Source organism: Phocoena phocoena, chromosome 6 (assembly GCF_963924675.1).
Source record: "Phocoena phocoena chromosome 6, mPhoPho1.1, whole genome shotgun sequence".
Classification (NCBI taxonomy): Eukaryota; Metazoa; Chordata; class Mammalia; order Artiodactyla; family Phocoenidae; genus Phocoena; species Phocoena phocoena.
Window position 1 is genome coordinate 50,021,135 of NC_089224.1, and position 20,834 is coordinate 50,041,968.

At 41.6% G+C, this 20,834-nt stretch overlaps 1 protein-coding gene across 3 annotated transcripts in view; it reads left to right on the forward strand.

Moving 5' to 3' along the window:
• Positions 1–20,469, forward strand: part of BNC2 (basonuclin zinc finger protein 2) — a 296,481-nt gene extending 276,012 nt beyond the window's left edge. For all 3 annotated transcript variants that reach the window (XM_065878632.1, XM_065878634.1, XM_065878635.1), the window contains 2 exons: positions 1,861–3,830; positions 19,393–20,469. In XM_065878632.1, coding sequence (XP_065734704.1) covers positions 1,861–3,830; positions 19,393–20,053 — 2,631 coding nt within the window. In that variant the 3' untranslated portion in view covers positions 20,054–20,469. The remainder of the gene's footprint in view (positions 1–1,860; positions 3,831–19,392) is intronic.
• Positions 20,470–20,834: the final 365 nt, after the last annotated feature.

Here is a 20,834-nt window from a genome sequence, read left to right on the forward strand (position 1 = left end):
CCTTTTTATCAAATTTTAGGTGTCATGATTCAGACCATACGATTGTGGTCCAGAGGGAATTTCATGTTGCAAGGCTGAGTAGAACGGTCTACGAGAGAGAATTCTCCATTGCAAAAATACTGCAGTTCCCTTTATCCTGTTTCCCCTAACGTAGCATCTTACGGGAGCATAGGACGGTTGTTGAAACCAAGAAATTAGGATTGATACCACGCTGCTAACTGATCTAGAGACGTTATTGCAAATTTACCAGTTTTCCCACTAGTGTTCTTTTTCTGGTCTAGGATCCCTAGAATCTCACATTTATTTGTCCTGTCTTCTTAGTCTCCTCCGATCCGTAACCAATCTTAGGTCTTTGAGTTTTTAAAAATCTTTCCCGACATTTACACGTTGACGAATACTTGCGACCGTTTTGCAGGATGCCTTTTAGTTTTGGTTTATCTGATGTTTTCTCATAATTAGATTGAGGTATAAATTTTTGGGCAAGCATGCCACGGAAGCAGCAGTGTGCCCTTCTCAGTATAAATGTATACACGTATGTATCTATCTCACACAAGGTCCGTGATGTTCCTCATCACCGGGTAATGTTTCTTGGACAACTTGGTTAGGGTGGTGTCTGCTAGGTTTCTCCATTATAATGTTATGATTTTCCTCTTTGTAATTAATAAGGCTCTTGTCTTGTTGTTTAAGACGATTTTATGCTTCTGTAAGGTGACAGTCAAGGGTTGGAGCAAGTGCTGTTCACAGAGGGTTGCCCAGTATCCTGTACTGGTGGGAAGAAGCTGTGCCCTAGAAGATGACGGAGTCATTATTTAAGTGTTTGAACAGATTTTTCTCAATCCACACCGAAATGGATTGCCTGACATTATACTGCAGGATTTTTAAGTCCGACCTCCAGGCGTATCTCATAGTTACTAGCAAAAATGAAAGTGTGAAATGCTTTTTAATGTATATTTAACAACACATAGTCTGGTGATTACTGATGTGTATTCTCTGTGGACTCCCTCTGCTATCAGAGGAGAACGTTGAGAGACAACATTTTTACACATTTATTCTCTCTAAATCCATCACATGTTTACTTTCTAGCTATGTATAGCTGTCATTTATAACAAGATCATAAAAAGTCAAATACGCTAAGTCTAACTCAAACTTTGAATCATAGGATTACAATCAATTTTCAGAAAAGTGCAATTACTGTTTTTCCTTACTCTACCTTATGAAATAGGCTACTGGTAAATGACACGAAAATATAGCCATTAAAAAGGGGGGGAAATACAGCATAGCAATGGGGGTATGGGGGGTACTGCTACTTTGTTCATCCTTTTGATTCAGAAATTCACATAATAGCTCCTATTTAAAGGAATTTACATCATTGAACCCAGTGCTGTGCTCAAGAAATAAAATGTGAAAAATGTACTCAATTCCTTCCTATGGTGTCACTGTTTGATAAGGATTAAGGTACCTTTTTTTTTTTTTTTTTTTTTTTTTTTGGCGTACGCTGGGTTGCACAGCAAGAGTTCACATCTTGTACTAATATATGCTAAATACTTGCATAGTCTATAGGCCATTGTTGTTAAAGTAGCAGTAGTGTAGGCATTTTAGATCACAGAGCCCCGGTGGTCTACGTTTTGTTTGCTTTGACATTATTCAACTCAATGTTTCTCTAACTGTGACTCTAATGACTACATTGGCATGGCAGAAAAGTATGCTTTGTGGATCGACTTGTATTAACCGTGCTTGCATGTTGTTTTCTGCTCTCGGTGTTCCACGAGCAGACAGAGCACCTTCGGTTGCACTGAATAGTCATGCACAGTCAATAAGTTTTTGTGTTTGTCTTTGTCATTTCTTTGATGTGGCCTCCAGGATGCTGCCGGCAAGGTGCTGGACCGCTGGGCCATCATGTCTCGAGAAGAGGAAATCATCACCCTTCAGCAGTTTCTGCGGTTCGGAGAAACCAAATCCATTGTGGAGCTGATGGCCATTCAGGAGAAAGAGGGGCAGGCCGTAGCTGTACCGTCTTCAAAGACAGACTCAGACATCCGAACTTTCATTGAGAGTAATAATCGCACCAGGAGTCCCAGCCTCCTTGCCCATCTAGAGAACAGCAACCCTTCCAGCATTCATCACTTTGAAAACATCCCCAACAGCCTCGCCTTCCTGCTGCCATTCCAGTACATAAACCCGGTCTCAGCCCCGCTGCTAGGATTGCCTCCGAATGGGTTGCTGTTAGAGCAACCAGGACTGAGGCTGCGGGAGCCCAGCCTTTCGACCCAGAATGAATATAACGAGAGCAGTGAATCTGAAGTGTCTCCCACACCCTACAAGAACGACCAGACGCCCAATAGAAACGCCCTGACCAGCATTACTAATGTGGAGCCCAAAACTGAGCCAGCCTGCGTGTCCCCCATTCAGAATTCCGCCCCGGTCAGTGATCTGTCCAAAACCGAACACCCAAAAAGCTCATTCCGGATCCACCGGATGAGAAGGATGGGGTCAGCGTCTAGGAAAGGAAGAGTGTTCTGTAACGCGTGTGGGAAGACGTTCTACGACAAAGGTACTCTCAAAATCCATTATAACGCTGTTCACCTGAAGATCAAACATCGGTGCACCATCGAAGGTTGCAACATGGTCTTTAGCTCCCTCCGAAGCCGTAACCGTCATAGTGCGAACCCTAACCCTCGCCTTCACATGCCTATGCTAAGGAATAACCGAGACAAAGATTTAATCCGGGCCACATCAGGGGCTGCCACCCCCGTCATAGCAAGTACAAAATCAAATCTCACACTCACAAGCCCTGGCCGGCCCCCAATGGGTTTTACCACTCCCCCACTAGACCCCGTCTTACAGAATCCTCTCCCTAGCCAGCTGGTGTTTTCTGGGCTAAAGACTGTCCAACCAGTTCCTCCGTTTTATAGAAGTTTACTCACTCCGGGGGAAATGGTGAGTCCTCCAACCTCCCTCCCGACCAGTCCCATCATTCCAACCAGTGGTACCATAGAGCAGCTCCCCCCATTACCCTCTGAGCCAGCAGCGCCAGTAGTGATGATGGCCACTCATGAGCCCAGTGCCGACCTGGCGCCCAAGAAGAAGCCCAGGAAGTCCAGCATGCCTGTGAAGATCGAGAAGGAAATTATTGACACTGCCGATGAGTTTGACGATGAAGACGACGACCCCAATGATGGCGGAGCTGTGGTCAACGATGGGAGCCATGACAATCACTGCCACTCGCAGGAGGAAATGAGTCCAGGCGTGTCTGTGAAGGACTTTTCTAAGCACAGCAGGACCCGGTGCATTTCAAGGACTGAAATACGAAGGGCCGACAGCATGACTTCCGAGGACCAAGAACCTGAGCGGGACTACGAGAACGAGTCTGAGTCTTCGGAGCCCAAACTAGGTGAGGAATCCATGGAAGGGGATGAGCACATGCACGGCGAGGTGAGCGAGAAAGTCCTGGTGAACAGTGAGAGGCCGGACGAGAACCACAGTGAGCCCTCTCACCAGGACGTCATCAAGGTGAAGGAAGAGTTTACAGATCCCACTTACGACATGTTTTACATGAGCCAGTACGGACTGTACAACGGCGGGGGTGCCAGCATGGCAGCCCTGCACGAGAGTTTTACATCATCTCTGAATTACGGCAGCCCTCAAAAGTTCTCCCCGGAAGGTGATCTGTGTTCTAGCCCAGACCCCAAAATCTGTTATGTGTGCAAGAAGAGTTTCAAAAGCTCCTACAGCGTGAAGCTTCACTACAGGAACGTTCACTTGAAAGAGATGCACGTCTGCACGGTGGCTGGCTGCAATGCCGCCTTCCCCTCTCGCCGAAGCAGAGACAGGTCAGTAAATCTCCATTGGCTGCTCCTGCTGGGGGTGGAGGGTGCCAGTCATGGTGGACTTGAAACATTAAAAAAAATCCAGCTTAGATGTTTTTTGATGCGCTGTGAAGGTGGTCCACAGTGATCACGTGACCCCCAAGCTGCCGTGCTCGTGAAGGATTGTTGCAGTCGGTGCTTGTGATTAAGCATGCAGAGTCATATGCCATCTTCCCCAGTAATGCACGCCATTTTTCTCTGTGCTCTGTGTATGTGTGTATGTGTGTTTCCATGCATCTGGGTGTGAATAAGTTAACCATGTACACAGTTCCCTGCTTCCCCGTGAACCTTCACTTAGAAGCCGCAGCTTCTGTGATATATATTTCTGCTTTGCCATGTGGCTTTGTCATTAAATCAATATATTATCTTCATACACACATATTTATCCAATATAGAAACAGAAATTTACGGATGGAAAGAACCATAGGTCCAGGACATCGAGACAGCCTGCATCTCCGTAGGTATAACCAGAAATGTTATCGTTCTTACATGAGTATTTAGTATGTCCTTGAATTCTTTAAGAGTCATAAAGATATCAGAAGAAAACGGGACCAAAGTAATTGTTGAGACGGGGCAGTGGTATGGTGATGTGGGTTACTTTAACTTTTTAACAACGTCTTGGAGCACATCTCGAAAATATAATCTGTCGTGGGAATTATGCACAGAAGGGGAGGCATGCATATACTTTGAGGATCAGTTAGAGTATATTATGTCCAGCCTTCAGATGACATCACACCTCAGCTATGTAGCTGCAGCTCTGAAACAGTTGGGCTTAAACAGAAGCAGCTGGTCCTAAACCTACAGTGGTCTTTTTCAGTCATCTTAAAGAAAATGTGATAGAAATGGAATGTGTCAAGGTGGTCAGTGGTGGGGTAACACAGTTGTCCTACCCTTGCGGAGATAAGCTTATGAACAGACCATTTACGTGATACACTGGCTCAACGAGAGTCACACAGTTAGTTCATCCCATCATATTGGATGTGGTTTTTGGTTTTCCGGTGCCTTTTAAAAATATTTTTGGAGAAAATTTTTTAACACGGTAAAAGTCAATATATGTAGAAGAAACAAAATGAATTAGGAGGTTTCCAAAGAGCCAGCACCCAAATTCTAGTGTTTATCAGTTGGGCAGAGGTCTCTGACAAAGTAACATAATAGAAGTACACTGAAAAGTAGTGATCTGTCGCTAGAATGCTCAGCTTTTTTTTTAAAGTTCAATCTTTTCAAAAATGAACGTTAAAATAGATTTTCCTTTGTACTAAAATATAAGCGGCCCAATGTATGAAAAGCAAAATCTCTGAGGAAAAACTAGGTGGCTTTCTTTGTACAACTCAAAACATGCTTTGAAGAGAAATCTCTCTTCTTAAAAATCCCCCCTCCCCCATTTACCTTGTTCTGTAAAAACGTTTTATGGTCACAAAGTTCTTTTCAGTTCCAGGTTATCATCGACAGCCCCAGAATACGGCAGATAAGATAGCTAGACTTTGAATAATAAAATATAATACTATACCCACCCCACCCCCCAAGTTTGTGAGCAATATTCATTCTTTTATGTTGGAAATAGTGCACTTGTGATAATGAGGTTAATGCATTGGATTTTTTTTTTTAACAAAAATAAAAGACTCATGAAAACCTGCATAAAATATTTATGGAAATGGAGTGCTTGAAGGCAAGCCAAAATTTAAGCTTATTTGCATGAATTCCTATCACAGTTTTAGTTGGTTTGCTGAAACCACTGCAAGTCATGACACTGGAATAAATGGCTCTGGGACCAAAGGCTACAACACCCGAAGCTTGGTGCTTTCATTTATGTCAAGCCACTAGGAAACGCAAGCACTTGTGTTTTTATGTCCTAATGTATAAGGAGGTACTGTGGGGAGGGTGGTTTGTCTGAGGAAAAACATTTAGTGATTGAGTGATTGATAGCAGAAGAATATTTCAATCTCTAATTTTATTTTAAGGATTGAGAGTTTCATGAGTGACCAGCCATACAGAAGTTTAGACCAGTGCCTAGGATAACGAGGATATAGGATATTCTAGGTGAGAAGCATAATACAGATCTTCTCCCATGTATGTTCAGTCACAGAAGAGATTGCAAACCTCAGAAGACAGGTGATTACATTTCATATGGGTGAAATAGCACGTCATGCCTAATCTTTTCAATTCTGGAGTTTTGTCACACATGATAAAAAGCAAATTGAAAAAAAATACTGTACAAGAAAGTCTTGATTCTCACATGAAATTTTGCTTTTCAAGAATCCGCAAATCTTTTGCCCTCAGGGTAAAAACATAGCAAAAACTCTTGATACTTTGACTTTTTTTTTTTTTTTTAAGGAGAGTGTTCATCCTTGTTGAGTCTATTACTTGAGTTAATATATGATGTGAATGTAACTACCACTGAACAAGCAAAAACAGTGATGCCACTGGGGTACCACCCTCCTCGTGCATCTCAGGAAACACAGTTGCGCTATCACTGTGCTCCTGTTTCAGCCCTTTATTGTCATTTCATCAACTAATAACGACCTGTAATTCAATCTCCTTATTCACAAAGCCTCTTGCCTCACATCTTGAATCTACCCCTCAGACATATTATCTTCCTCTTTCTCTTCACTTGTACTGTGTCTGTCAGTCACAAGAACCCCAGGAATTTCGTGTCCCTGCTTTTGTCCTCTTCAATTCACTATGAAGCTAGGGTAAGTCTTCTTACCTTTCTCTGAGCCAACATACCTTCCCAAACAGAAAAATCCCCCTTTGCCTTTAATCCTGCCGTGTCCTCGCCCATTTCTCTCCTCGCCCCAGAGTCTCGACTCATCCATCCTGGACTCCACAACGTCTTCCTTGTGCAAATAAAGCATTAGAAGGCATTCCGAGTGGGGGCCGAAGTGTGCAAGGCTACCGGGTTTCTGGGATGCCCGTGATAAAACTAACAGAATGACCCTCTTCCTTCTGTCTACGAAAGGAGCCTTCTTGTCTTTGGGCTTAGAACACCTTACAGGAGAGAGAAACAGGTCTTCTTGCACGTCTTCCAAGATGGTTATACACGAGGGAGTTGCGTGTTTGGTCTCAGATAGGCTGTTAGTAGGATGGAGGTAGAAAGATGTTAAATGCTGTGTTTTAGATTTGACGGCTAGGTAGCAGAGATTTCCGAGTCTTCGCTTATGGTCTTTCTAGGTTTTTATAAGATCCGATTGAAGGCTTTTTGAAAAGCAAGAATATTCTTTGTGTAAAGTCACAAAAAGGGAGACGAGAGAGAGAGAGAGAGAGAGAGTGGGGCACAAGCAAGGCTTGTGAGGGCTGAGGAGTCCAAGCGCAGTGTCAGAGGTGTCCTCTTCTATACAGCTGTGAATGAGCGTGAGTTTAATAAATCAGAAAGCAAAGAGGACCATTCCACACTAATGACCAAGAGCAAGCTAATATACCCAGACTCCAATTCATCTGGTCGCTAGGTGGTTGTTAGGGTAATTTTTACTCCAGGTTCTGGAAGTAAAATGTAAATTATTTTCCCGTAAAGAACTATAGAACTATAAGGCAACGGCTGAAGTATTTACGTGCATACTGATAACCGTGTGTGGTGTTACACCTGACAGTCTTGAAACACCCTTACTTCTTTCTTGTTCGTCCCTTGATTTTTCTGCCGAGATGCTGTTCTGTCAGGGAACAGGAAAGCCGACCCTGGGTTTTGAAGTAAACATATGAAAATACTCCCTGGGAAGAAGAAATTCCAACTGGCCTAGAACCTCCAGTCTTCATAAAGGACATTTTCTTGAAGATAGTGTCATAGAATTGGCTGGGCCTGGCTTCCTTTGGTCATTTCTCATCCTCTGTCATGTTTTTTGATGCCCAGGAGGGCTGAGTGGCCATGGATCAACCCCATTTATAAATTACATTTGGTTTTTATTCAGAAAAATAAAAACCCTTCTGTCGTCTTCCCCCAAATTCCTTATCATTTGCTAATATGATAAAAATCTATTTAACGCCAATCACTACAACAGACATAAATAGATTTTACATTGGCAGCTATAACGAAGACGTCGTCCACAGAAACGAGATGGTCTGCATCTTTGTTCCTCTCTTCCTCTGAGAATAGTGGCCACTAATTGCCACAGTTTGTCTTGAACTTTATCAGAAGGGTCAGCACATACGGTTGATCTTCAAGGTGTAGGAAAGGCGATTCAGCCCCATGAATAGATTTAAAAACAAAATAATATTTGGTCAGGGTGATTTATAAATAAATATGAGGCAACCGTTGGTGCCAAGGGTGAACCTTCTCTTTGATTGCTAGTTAAATCTGTCCAGATTTGAACATGTAAACTCCTTCATTTGTATGGAATAAGACATCTGTATTTGGTTTATTAAAACCTGCTGATGTCTCCAGAACTAAATGTGTTCCTCTGTAGGCCTCTGGGTAGCTGTACCTAAAGAGCAGAGATGTATAGTTGTTGCTTGTCTGATTACCTGACTTCCAGCCCTGTACAGGTGTGCAGGAGTAAATTAACATGAGCTACCTCTGATGAGCCACTGCATACATTAACAGCAGAGGTGAAGATGCGAAAACATGCTGCCTGCCTCCTGTTAGCACCTTCTCAGCAGTGACATCCATTTTTTCCATCATTCTCTGTGTTTGGAAACTTAGAGAACTTTTCTAAAGAGAGATTCTCAGTAAATACACATGATTTCACCAGGCAAGACCTCCAAGAAATGAGCCACTTAGCACCAACTGAAGATAACTATTAGTATATGTGCCCTAATATAATTAGCTGTCAAATAAAGCGTGTTAATCCTCTCCAAGTACAAGAAGAGAACATGTTAAGGCATCAGCCCTTTCGTTTCCTATATTTTTGCCATTCAAACTGCAGCTCTCCTTTACCAGAATTCTTTTAAAAGGTGAAGTTGTGCCGGTCCTCTGACTTTTAAAGGAAGAGGTTTTTTTTTTTTTTTTCTTCTCCCCTGTTACTCTGTTTGGTTCCGCAATACAGCCAGGAGATCAGTAGGTCTTTTGTACTTCTCTCCATTACTTTCCATCAAAGGCAAACAGACAAAATAAATCCCCCTTCTGAATAATTGCTAGTTGTGCCCTCCTCAACCGAAACTTTGGTAGTAAGATAAACTTCGGTGTCATTCCTGTCTCTGGGCTTCTTTTTATATCCTGGGAGAAGAGCAATGAGCAAAACAGTCTCCTTGTATCATGGGGAGAGACTCTGTCAAGGCTACAGTGAGCCTCGGATCTTCCTAATGACCTCCTGCTGGCCCAGCTGGAGGTAAGACAAGCTCATTTAAGCCTCTGCTGACCTTTCACTCCTCCAGTCCAAGAACTACACCAGTCACTTCCACCAAACTGCCTACAAGATAGACAGCAAAGCTTAATGGCAGGCAAAGGACTTTCTCTCCATGATACAAAGAAATTTTTACAAATTTCTATCGATGGGAGTAACATTCAATCTCTCGTGGCTACGTAACTTCCTCTGCACAAACGTGATGCTTCGATAATACCCTTTATCCTTATCTTCCCTCAAAGGGAACAAGCTACTGCTCTGGCCAGTGCAAACTCGACAATTCAGGCAAAAACAGCATTTAGAGCAGAATGCACATACCGAATGCACAGGTGGTAATTTTCATGATAGCACCACTTTGAAAGGGTCATCTTCCTGATTTCCGTCTCCCTTGGGTCCACCACCGTCTACCCGATCCTCTGATAGACTTTCTCTGGGTGTGATTCTTTCTCATCATCATTCATTTGAAATATTTGTTTTTCTAGATAGCCTTTTCTTTTTTAAAAAACACATAGGCCGTTTCTCACCTGGAAGCAGGTTATAAGACTTCACACATATATTAGTATATGCTTGTGTCAGTCCTGGGGAGATGGGCTCTCTCTTAAGGTGAGAGGCTTCTGCCAGCTCTCTCTTGCTGTGAATGATCATTTTTGTTGTTGTTCTCGTGCTAAGAAGAACACAGACTTTGCTTCCTCTGTTGAAACTTCATAGTGAAGGCTGGGCTAGAAGGCATTTCTTTTTTAAAAAAGCCTTCTCAGAAATAATTTAATGTTTTTGCCGTAAGACTCCCACAAGCTTCAAATAAATGAACGTGGCAGAATATAAAAGGAGTTTACGCTTGCCAAAAAATTACAATGCCATAAAAAAGGGATTTACTAACTTTTAATTCTTCGGTGCCAAGATGTGTGTACGCGTGCACGTGTGAGAGAGAAGCAAGCTGAGAAGGAGGAGAAAAGAATGCTTTTCAGGAAAGGACAGTTTTTTTCTTCAGTTATTTAACATAAAAGTACGCTTAAAAAAATACCTAGATTTTATGTCCTAATGCTAGCTGCTTGAATTAAAACAGGAGCTGTAAATTCCTGGTAAAAAGCTGGTATGCCTGAAGTGTTAGTGATCTTAACTCTAGTACTTTATGGAGTTTATTACTTCTTTTACTAACTAGGGGGAAGAATGTTACCTACTTCTAGTTTAATTCTTTTTCTTGCTCGCTCTAATTATTTTGACTTCACCTCAGGAGAAAGGAGCCAAGTGCTTCTACCCGAACATACGTAAGTGGCGCAATTTTGCTATTGCATATGTCAGTCGGAATTATTACTAGCTATTCGAAAATGATGCTAACATTCTCATCTAAATGCATCCACATAATGTATATGTGTGTTTATACGTAAACACCCACATAAATAAGAATATCAAAAGACAGATCATCCTTAATTGCCAGAATAGACATGTTCATCTTAGAAAGTGATGTATGAAGTTACGTCAGCACATGGATGGGGAGGAAGATTTTTTTTCAGTCAAAGGAGACAGATTTGGGCAATGAGAACAACAGACCTTCAAAAGCAAGCCTCCTGGGTCTGACGGCCAGCTGAGGGGAGCCGCTCTCACTCTGCAGCCTTTTTAGTCTGCTGTGTCACTGAGGGGGCACTGGGGGGTCAGTCCGCTCACTAGTAATTGTGTTTTACAGACTTCTAAAGCAATTGGCTCAGTCAGTCCCAATTCAATAAAAGTGGAGAGCAAGAGAGAGAGCACTTTTGTTCTATTTTTTACTTGAAATTATTTCATTCAGCAGTCTGTCTTTTTTATTACCAGGACTTGACATTAGCACTCCAAGCTATATTAGCATCCATTTCAGCAGTTCAGTAATGGTATTAAAAAAACACTTAACTTCAACGGTGAATGGCTGTATGACAGTACCATAAAAAATCCACATTAAAAAAAAAAAAAAATTACGTATTTGTCCCAGCAAATTATTTTTCACTTGTTTAACCACTTCAAAGCTATGTTCTTGTGACGGGTATTCACGAGAACCTTCTCGCTCTCAGAAGCAAGCGGTCAGTGGTGCTCTGTGGATGAGGGAATCGGGAGAAAGAGGAAAGGGAAATCCAGTGGGGAGAGGGGTAGGTAAAGATGCTGTTTGCCCTGTAGTTAGATTACCTTCCATTCATCAGCAGAGATGGAATTGGCAACCTCAGAGCACCCAAGGTGAACTTCTTGGATTCTCAGGCATGGCTGGGATTTGATTTTGAACTCAGCGCTCTCCAAACTTGGGAGCAGAGCCTGACTACTTTGGCACTGCAGTGTGCTCATAAATGACTACATTAGGTTCTAAATTTTGATTAAACATTCAGTAATTAATCAATGGTAGACACGAAACAGTTGGCAAGGTCCAGAGCTGCAAAATGTGTAAGACATAAAACATTACGAAGCAATTAGAATACGCTCCTTCAAGAGAAGGATTGCCTTCAATAAAGAGGTAAATGATAGCATCCTGCTTATTGTGGACGTAGGCAGCCAGAGCAATATGATAAGCTGCTGGAGATACACATATCAGTGATCATCCACATTATTAGGGCCGTTAATCATAATTCCAAAAATATGACAGCAGCAGCCAACTTTTTGACCAATTTTGCTTCTGCCTGTTGGCCATTATAACTTCGCTAATAGACTGCAGAGCTCCTGTGCGTGGCAGTTTGCATTGAGAATGGAAGGTTAATTATATTTGAGCTGCTGATTTCTTCTCTCCTTGGAAAAGGCTTAGCACTTTGACGATCCCAGGAGCTCCCTGTTGTTAAACCAGTAAAAGTACTCTACTGAAATTTTCTTTGTTGGTCAGGAACGAGGAGATGTTTCAAATGAGATAGAAGCGCCAGGCTGGAATAGCCGCTAATGTTTCTTGCTCCAAAGTGATCCTTGGGCAGCAAGATGAATGCAGGGGCTCGTTTAGCTCACTTTGCTCTCTCATTTCTCTTCTGCAGACAGGTAGAACTGTCACTGTATGGTGATACACCAGGTAAATCCCACAAGATTCGTGGTGGTTTCAATATGAATATATATGGAACTAAGAAGTTGGGGAAAGTGGTTCATGATTTGGGGAGGAAGAAGCACCTCTTTCATACAAAATTCTGCTTCTGTGGCTATGCTTGTTGTGAATCAAAAGTAAAAAGAATTTCAAAAAAATCATCTGAATGTTGCTAAACATTGAAATGTTTAGTAGCATAGGTGCGTTGCTGGTTGCCTAACTGAAGTTTTGCTGTCTCAGCTGGTGGTTTTGACATTGTTTAACCAAAGACATAAATTAGATTTTGCACATTCTTTTTGTTCATGTATCTTAAGTAGTTTCATTTTTCAACACAATTCTAGATAAGGCCGTAGCTAAGTTATAATATTGCCTACAAAATTCTGTCCACCCCCCCCCCCCTTGGGGAACTCATACATCCCAAATATTGTCTTTTTAAAAGATCATAAGTTAACCGTTTTAATGCTATAAAACCTTCTTGGATATTTAGTCTTAGAAAGTATTTCCTTTGAAAAAGATCTCAGAGAGAAGCTGATGTTCCACTCTGTACACATTAGAAAAGATAGCTTATTTTTAAATAGGAGAAGAAATTTGAGCATCTAGAGAAAAATGCATTCTTATTATTTTGGAAAGAGGTCTTGTAAACTCTTTGTATAAGACAGTAAAACAAGGGATGAAGGCTTGTTCATCCAGGGTAAATACAAATCTCAAAATTCTAGCTCAGATTTATTGAAGTCCTTAAAAGATGCCAGGGTGAACCGCCTTGCTTTTTCTTACCCAACAATGGGAGTAAACTGAGCACCATGAGAGCTGCCTGATTGAGAAAATTTCCAAATGCTGTGAAGACATAATCCTATTCACAGTGTAACACGCGTCTCACATTACGGCGCAACAGGTTATCTATCGAATAATCGGCACCCTCCGGAAGCCTCGATGTGTCAGATACAACTCAGAAGTAAAATGGTTAGGGAACAGCGCTGGATATCAATTCTGCACTTAACCTGAGCATCCAGCATAGACATTTTCCATCCACCAACCTGCCTTCCTAAATGCCATTACTACATTAACATTTTGTATGCATTCCACAGCAATGACAAGTTGTTTTGTAACCGTAGTGCCAGATTTAGTATGCGAGAGACACGTTCACCTCTGCCAACGAACCAATCATTCTCACTAACATCTTCAGAGTTACAACATTTATAAAGTTGCAAAGTGGAGTAAACAGACCATCTGTTTGGCTTTTCCATATATCTCATGCTTTCTTATTAGCATATTACGATTCATTTAGTAAACAAATTTGGTGATTTCGTTCACGTCAAAGTTAGGTCGGAAGCTTGAAGATGATTAACGTTCCCGGGACAGGCACATTAATACATTGCTTCCTCGGCAAAGTTAAATGGCTTCTCAGGAGAATCGTCCCTTGTTGACAAGATGAGACTGTCAATTTTGTTCGCCTGCCACGTTAGGGGCCGTAAGGGGATGGCAGGCTCTGAGAGAGGGGAGTCATGTAGGCAGCATAATTCACTGTGAATTGAGAAAAGCAGTCTAATTCTGATAAATGGTCGACCCCAATACATCCTACCTGTTATTACAACAGACGTGCCGTATCTGTGCAGTAAATTAGCTAAACCCCTCAAGAGTTTGGTGGGAGCTTATCTTCAAGTGAATAATTTGAATGTAGAGGGAACTGTCTGCGTGACCAGTATGGATGATTTGTTTTATATTGAAAGGGATTGAAGTGACTGAATTTCATACTTTTAATTTGCAAGAATTTGCTTAGCTTTTATTTCTTGCATTTATTATGTACTTCTATACTTCTGGGGGTTTTTGGAGCATTGTTCACTAGAATTTTACATTGAACTTCCTGAGCTAGGGATGGTTTTTGGCTCTCTTGGAGAAAAATCTTTAAATATTAGCCTATTAGAGCAACTATTTGTTTTACAGAAAACGTATACTAACAAAAATGTCGTTTACTTCACAGGGCTGTAAGACATCAATTAATGATGATACAAATATTTTTGAGGCATTAAGGACAACAGATAGTGTCATAGCAATCAGATAAGAAGAGAACTAATGAGGGGCAGGGGTTTTAACTTTTCATTTCTGTGGATTTGGTTCGCAGATTTAATTTCTGATCAGGAATATTGACTCAGTATCCCACAATACACTCAAACCCAGCGTCTAGATTTTCCCAGATTGTATATAAATAACATTTCTCTGCCCCATATACACACACATACACACACACCCCGTATATAGAGTGGTATCTGCTGTGTATACATCACTATGATCATTCTGGACAATATAATTTGAGAAGTGTGCGTGTGTGTGTGCGTGCGTGTGCGTGTGTGTGGAGTGGCAGAGGTGAGCAGAAGAAATAAAGGCAGAAGCTCCAACGTGGAGCCTCAATTCCATTTCACCTGAGGCCTTGTAATTATCAAGTATTTTGTTTCAATTCGCTAAGTTTAGAATGGCTCAGAACTGATTAAGAGTTAAGGTTAGAGTCAGCTTCTCATGTAACCTATAGCTTGATTTACTATTCACTTTGGACACCCGCATTCTGATTTTCTAATTTGCTCATGAGACTTTTTTTTTTAAAGTTCCTTCCTCTCAAAACCAAAGTTAAAATCTCAAAACGCTTTTTCTTTTCAATGTATTTAACGTGTTTAATTTTTATTTTTATGATTAAACATTGCATTAAGTTGAACTGGGCACTTGAAGAAGCTTGGAAAGAGAAACGTGAGAAAAGAAAACTCAAGACAGGACTGACTTTCTCTAAAGGGCACTTGCATTTGCTTGACTGTGTTGGATTTGGTGTCTTCTGTGGTTGCATGGTAAAGTTTTCTTTTTTCTTTTTTTTTAAACTGACGTATAATTGACATGTTTTCATTAAAGAAACCGAAAAAGACTGGTAGTCCACTTTAGTCCAGCTAGAGTACTTCCACTCAGCATTTCATGGAGTAAGTTTGGTTTTATGACCTCCCCTATATCGTATAGGCTTCATAACTTTTTTGCTTTTGAGGGTGCTCTCAGTTTTCAAGAGGCTTTTGGTAAACTCAGTACAGAAAGAGTAGGGAAGAGTACAGAGGGTCAGAGGAACCATTTGTGATTCCAAGCATAGCCTAGGTTATAGGACTGTGTCATGCCCTGATTATATAGCATTACCTTACACCACGGTGGGGTGTGATAGGGTCAGAATTATCCTCTGCTGTATTATCAGTGTCTTTTCTTAAATATTCAGTTACATGCTTCCAATCTCGGGATCATTGTTTTCTCTTCCGCAGTGTATTCTGGGGAAAGTTTCTGTAAGGCTGCATATTATTGATTGAAGTCAAATAAATGTAATTATGTCCGAAGTGCAAAGTATTCTACTTGAGCTGCAAGAGGCTCGAGGTTGAATAAGGTATAGCTTACGTTCTTCTTGAAAGTGACCGTCTTGGGACTAAATTTTGGCCCACTCTCTTGACGAGATCCCCAGTGAGATCAGATCCTTACCCCTTCTACTTACCAACTCACCTTTTCTCTTCATCCCAGTCATTTTTGTTTTCTCCGTAAGAGAAAGCTGCCTCCTCGGAGTGTCGGGATTACCTACCTCATCAAAGCAAATAGAAACAGCTTTTGTACCGTTGACATTCTTATAAAACATAGTAAGTTCTAACATGGTTTTTGTTCATGATTATTTTTTCCTCGTTTCTGGAGATAAATATTCAGAACACTAGGTTTGTTTTCTAGAAAAACTCTCTCTCTGGAGAACTCGGAATTGGTTCCTTTCTGGAGTCCCCCTTCTCCTCCTTACAGACAGCTGCCTACCGCTTCCTCGGCTGCGGGTCCTCCCGTTTCCAACACTCTCCGGTCTTCCTCCCATTTTAGGATCCTCCTCCCTGTACGTCCGATAGTCCGTTGGCCTGACTTCTCTCTGTGTCTCTTCCGTCTTCCCTTTCCTTTCACCTCTTTGGTTTTCTGATCCACGTAAACTTGTAAGTTGCCGTTAACCCCAGGTGTTTGTCTCTCCTCCTTGGGCAGTGTTCTCTGACACTTCAGGGTTTGGATTGACTTGAGTCCAGGTCTCTGTTAACGTCAAGTGCCGCCTTCTGTCCATTCTGTGGAGGCTGAACCTAACCTCTTGAGGCACAGGATCGGGACTCTCTAAAGAATCTGTCTCCTCTCCCTCCTTCTCTTGCTTTGCCTCTTTCCACCCCAGTAGCACTGGAGTTAGTTAGAACAAGCCCAGCGTCACGAGGGTGGACCAGTAAGCTTTCCACAGCACGTTCTTCCCATCCCCAGTTCAAGTATTTTGCGTATGGCATTTAGGAGGATTATCAAACAAAAAATGAAACAGATTAAGAAATGAACATAATCAATTCTCTTGAACGGTGGTTGCATAATGGAAATCGACTACCACGAATGAACCCGTGTACTGAAGTTACGAACAGCAGAGCTAATGCACTGCCATGAGTTCATCTTTATTATTGCATTACACCTGAATCAATTGATAAAGTAGCTTTTTTTTTTTTTAAGCAAGGGATGGCACTTAATTGAATAACAGCCAATGTAATTATATTAGCAGAGGCCAACAGTACTGCTGACAGCGGAAAAGGGACACTGTTGAACAGAGTGCCAGAGCTGGTCTACACATTTCTGCACATTGTTCGGTTGACAGATATTGAGGGCTGGTACATCATCTAATTAGATTACAGATTTCCATTGCTGTTAAGTGAGAAATGAAGAGAAACATCTCTTCCTGGTAACATAGCAGTGGAGATGTGCAATTTCACAAGTCATCTTCGGAAAGATGTGTCCGTCTGGGGGATCAGTGTGTCCCTTTTGTCGATGTTAATTTATTCTTCCTTATTCAGTGTGTCTTGATGCGACTGCTGTGTGTCTGGCTGTTCTTTTCTCAGCAGTGAATCTAGGTAACTGCAGATGTGTGAGAAGCAACCGAGTTCTAGATTAAAGTCATCGCAAAATGTGTGCTTGTGAAATTAAGACGGGGAGGGGAGGGAGGGTGTTAAAATAATACACAGAGGGGTAGGACTTCGTGAGCTGCTGTGGTTGGCAGATCGTTTTATCAGTAGACTGTTTGACAGTATGTACTGTCACTCTACTTCCACATTCCTGTAATAACTCTGGTGGTGTCATACCTACATGTCAGGGGAAAGACTTCACAGTAGGCATTTCCTACACTCTACTTAGCAACCCGCACTTGGAGTCATCTGCCATCTGACACCAAGGAGACGGGGAGCGACTGTGTCAGAGCAGGGACCGTGGGGACCACTTCTGTTTCTCATTCACAGATCCGCACGCTGCATGCATCTGTGCAGAACTCATTTATGGATGATGACGATGCTGTGAATTTGGTTTATCTTAATTTGATTTATGACTTTTTGGATGATGCGGCTGATCTGAAAAATCATCAAGACAGCATATGAGATGATCGCTTATGACAGAAAATGATTTTATGATCAGAACATTTTAAATCCCTATGTTATTGTTTAAGTTTTTTTTTTAAACCAGATGTCTAGAATGTGAATTTGTTTTCTCTCTCTCTCTCCTTCTCTCTTTTTTTCTCTGTCTCTCATTCTTGCTTTCTTTTGTGATCGATTTAGCAAAAGATTAGAAAGCTGATCTTATTATCACAAGGTAAGCTCAGCCTTCCTAAGTGCAGTGTGGAGAGGGCTGCCGCCCCTCTGCCCCTTCAAACCCGGAGTGCTGTATATTGTCTTGTGTGGAAAGGTGGAGAAGTGTTTCCCACCTTTCTTGTCTCTGAGGCACATACCTCTCAACCATCTCTAAGAGATATTAGCCATGCCTGTCACCAAATGGAGTGACTCATCTCGGTCTTCCATACTTTTTAATTATAATCAGGTGGTCTGTTGAACTTGATGCTGGCCATTCTAGGTCATTTCTATTATCAATTTCGGTTATCACAATTACTTCTCTAAGATGTAGAGCTTCTGCCATTATCGAGAAGCTTTTATGTATCTGTATATTTATTTACTGGTTTACTTTTTGGAAGGGTAGCCTTCCATTTAGGTACGTGTCAAACGTGAGCCTTTGCAGGTGGAGAGAGGTATATGCCCAAGGGCACTTTAAAAATAAATGGGGGATATAAGTACAAAGGCAATGTTTTCAGACAGACAATAACCTATCAGGCTTTGGTAAATCACGACATCCCTATGGATGCTCTGGGACAAATCCTTTTTTTTTTTTTTTTTTTAATGCAAGCAAAGCATCCAGTGAGTAGAGTAAAAGTTTTGCTTGTCTAAGAAGTGTGGACTCCCGTTGTTAAAATAGAGGGACCGTGTGTTATTATTGTGCTTGATTTTTTTTTTTTTTTTTTTTTGGTATTTATTGTGTGTGGGGTTTTTTCTTTTTTGGTCCCTTTGGGGTTTTTTCTGTTGTTGAGTGTGATTTTTTTAAAGGGTGGGTGGGTTTTATTTAAAAAGTCAACTTCTGTTTTTCAGGAGTTTTTTTTAAGAATAAAATTTTAAAACTTAAATTACTTGAAAACATTTTCAACTCTAAAATGTAGCAGCTTCTGAAAATAAATGTATTTTACTAGTAGATTTAGCTGAGATCCCATTCTGCAAAAAGGGATTTATGTTTAAAGACAGTCTGTAACCCTGTTTCAAATTGCTAACCTTTTAAGCTTATTGTTTTTCCTACCTAAAACTTGCAGTGTAGGAAGGTGAGGGGGAACGAGTCATTAATTTGTCCAGTGAACCCTAAATTATCTAGACCGTTTACTTTTTTTAAACAAGGATCCTTTTTATACCTCTAAAAGTGTTTGCTGTAGAAAAAAAAGGCTTTCTTTTTGTTTTTAGGTAAATTCAAATTGTTCAGTTTAGACAAGCAGAACGTTTCCATCCTTTTATCCTAGTTAATGTATTTTTTCAAATCTCTGCTGTGAGATTCTCTGCAGCTGATGCTGCTACAGTGTAAAACGAACAGAACAATCATTCAGGAAAAGGTGCATGGGTTTGCATTCATCCCACCACTGAGGAATTTTACTCTCTTATAAAAATTAGGTTAATGAAAAGCTCCCCTTATTGCACTCCCCACCACCACTTATCCCCAAATTCTGAGGATGTGGGGAAATGTTTGCTTTTACAGGGGTGTCATTAGCAATGAATGTGCTTATGTGGTACCTAGTGGAAGCTGAATCAATTTTAAAATGCTCTCCTTTTTCTCACCCTCCCCACTCCCTGTACACCTACCCCCCCCTTCCCTCTTGTTTTCCTAGACACAGTGCCAACATCAATCTCCATCGTAAACTGTTGACCAAAGAACTCGATGACATGGGCCTGGACTCATCGCAGCCCTCCCTTAGCAAGGACCTCCGGGATGAATTTTTGATGAAGATCTATGGTGCCCAGCACCCCTTGGGGCTCGACGTCAGGGAAGACGCCTCCTCTCCCGCGGGGACAGAAGACTCCCACCTGAACGGGTACGGGAGGGGCATGGCGGAGGACTACATGGTCCTGGACCTGAGCACCACCTCCAGCCTCCAGTCCAGCAGCAGCATCCATTCCTCCAGAGAATCCGACGCAGGCAGCGACGAGGGGATCCTCCTGGATGACATCGACGGGGCGAGTGACAGTGGGGAGTCGGCGCACAAGGCCGAGGTCCCCACCCTCGCTGGCAGCCTCGGGGCTGACGTTTCAGGATCTCTGATGTTCAACAGCTTGTCCGGGAGCAATGGTGGGATCATGTGCAACATTTGCCACAAGATGTACAGCAACAAGGGGACCCTGCGAGTGCACTACAAAACCGTGCATTTGCGAGAAATGCACAAGTGCAAAGTCCCCGGTTGCAATATGATGTTCTCCTCCGTGCGAAGCCGGAATCGGCACAGTCAGAACCCTAATCTCCACAAAAACATTCCCTTCACTTCGGTAGATTAGTCTCAGAAAGGACACTACAAATGCCAGCTCTCACCAGATGGCCTACGTATTTGAACTGCCATAGTCAGTGTGTGCTTGTGTACTTGGGATGGTGTGTGTGTATATGTGTGTGCGTATACACACGTATGCCTCTGTGTCTACATATACACACACACACACACGTTTTCTTTTCTTTAGATACAAAAAGATAAACACTAGGTGCTTTTGAAGTTTTTTTCTCTTTTTCCTTTATAGGTCGGATCTTTCATTTGGGGGTGAAAACAAAGTAAAGTACCCTTTAAACACGTATACACACATCCACACATAAAAGCGTGCAACTAGCCCAAATTTTGACAGAATAATAATTCCTGGTCCTCTCCAAAGAGACAATTTGTTGTACCCATGACTGTTGCCTGCAAAAAAAAAATAAAAAGGGAGGAACAAAAAGAAACAAAAAAGGAACTCCTTATAGTTGTCTTTTGTGAACTTGGAGGTTTTGAGAGAATCTTCAATTAAAGCATGGCAGATTCACCTGTAAATATTTAGCCTTGAGAGGCCAATGATGTAAAACAGTTGTATTGATGGTTGTTTAACTCTTTTGTTTAATTTTTTACAGTTACATCAGCTGTTAGATATACAGGAAAAAAAATAGTTTGCTGGCTAGCTCTATTCATTTATGTTAGCATTAATGCACATTTTTTAAGGAAAAAAAAAAAAACATGGTCTTGTTTTTACTACCTGCTAGATATAGTGATAAAGAGGTGCTGGCATGCCTTACAGCACAGATCTGATTTTTTAAAAT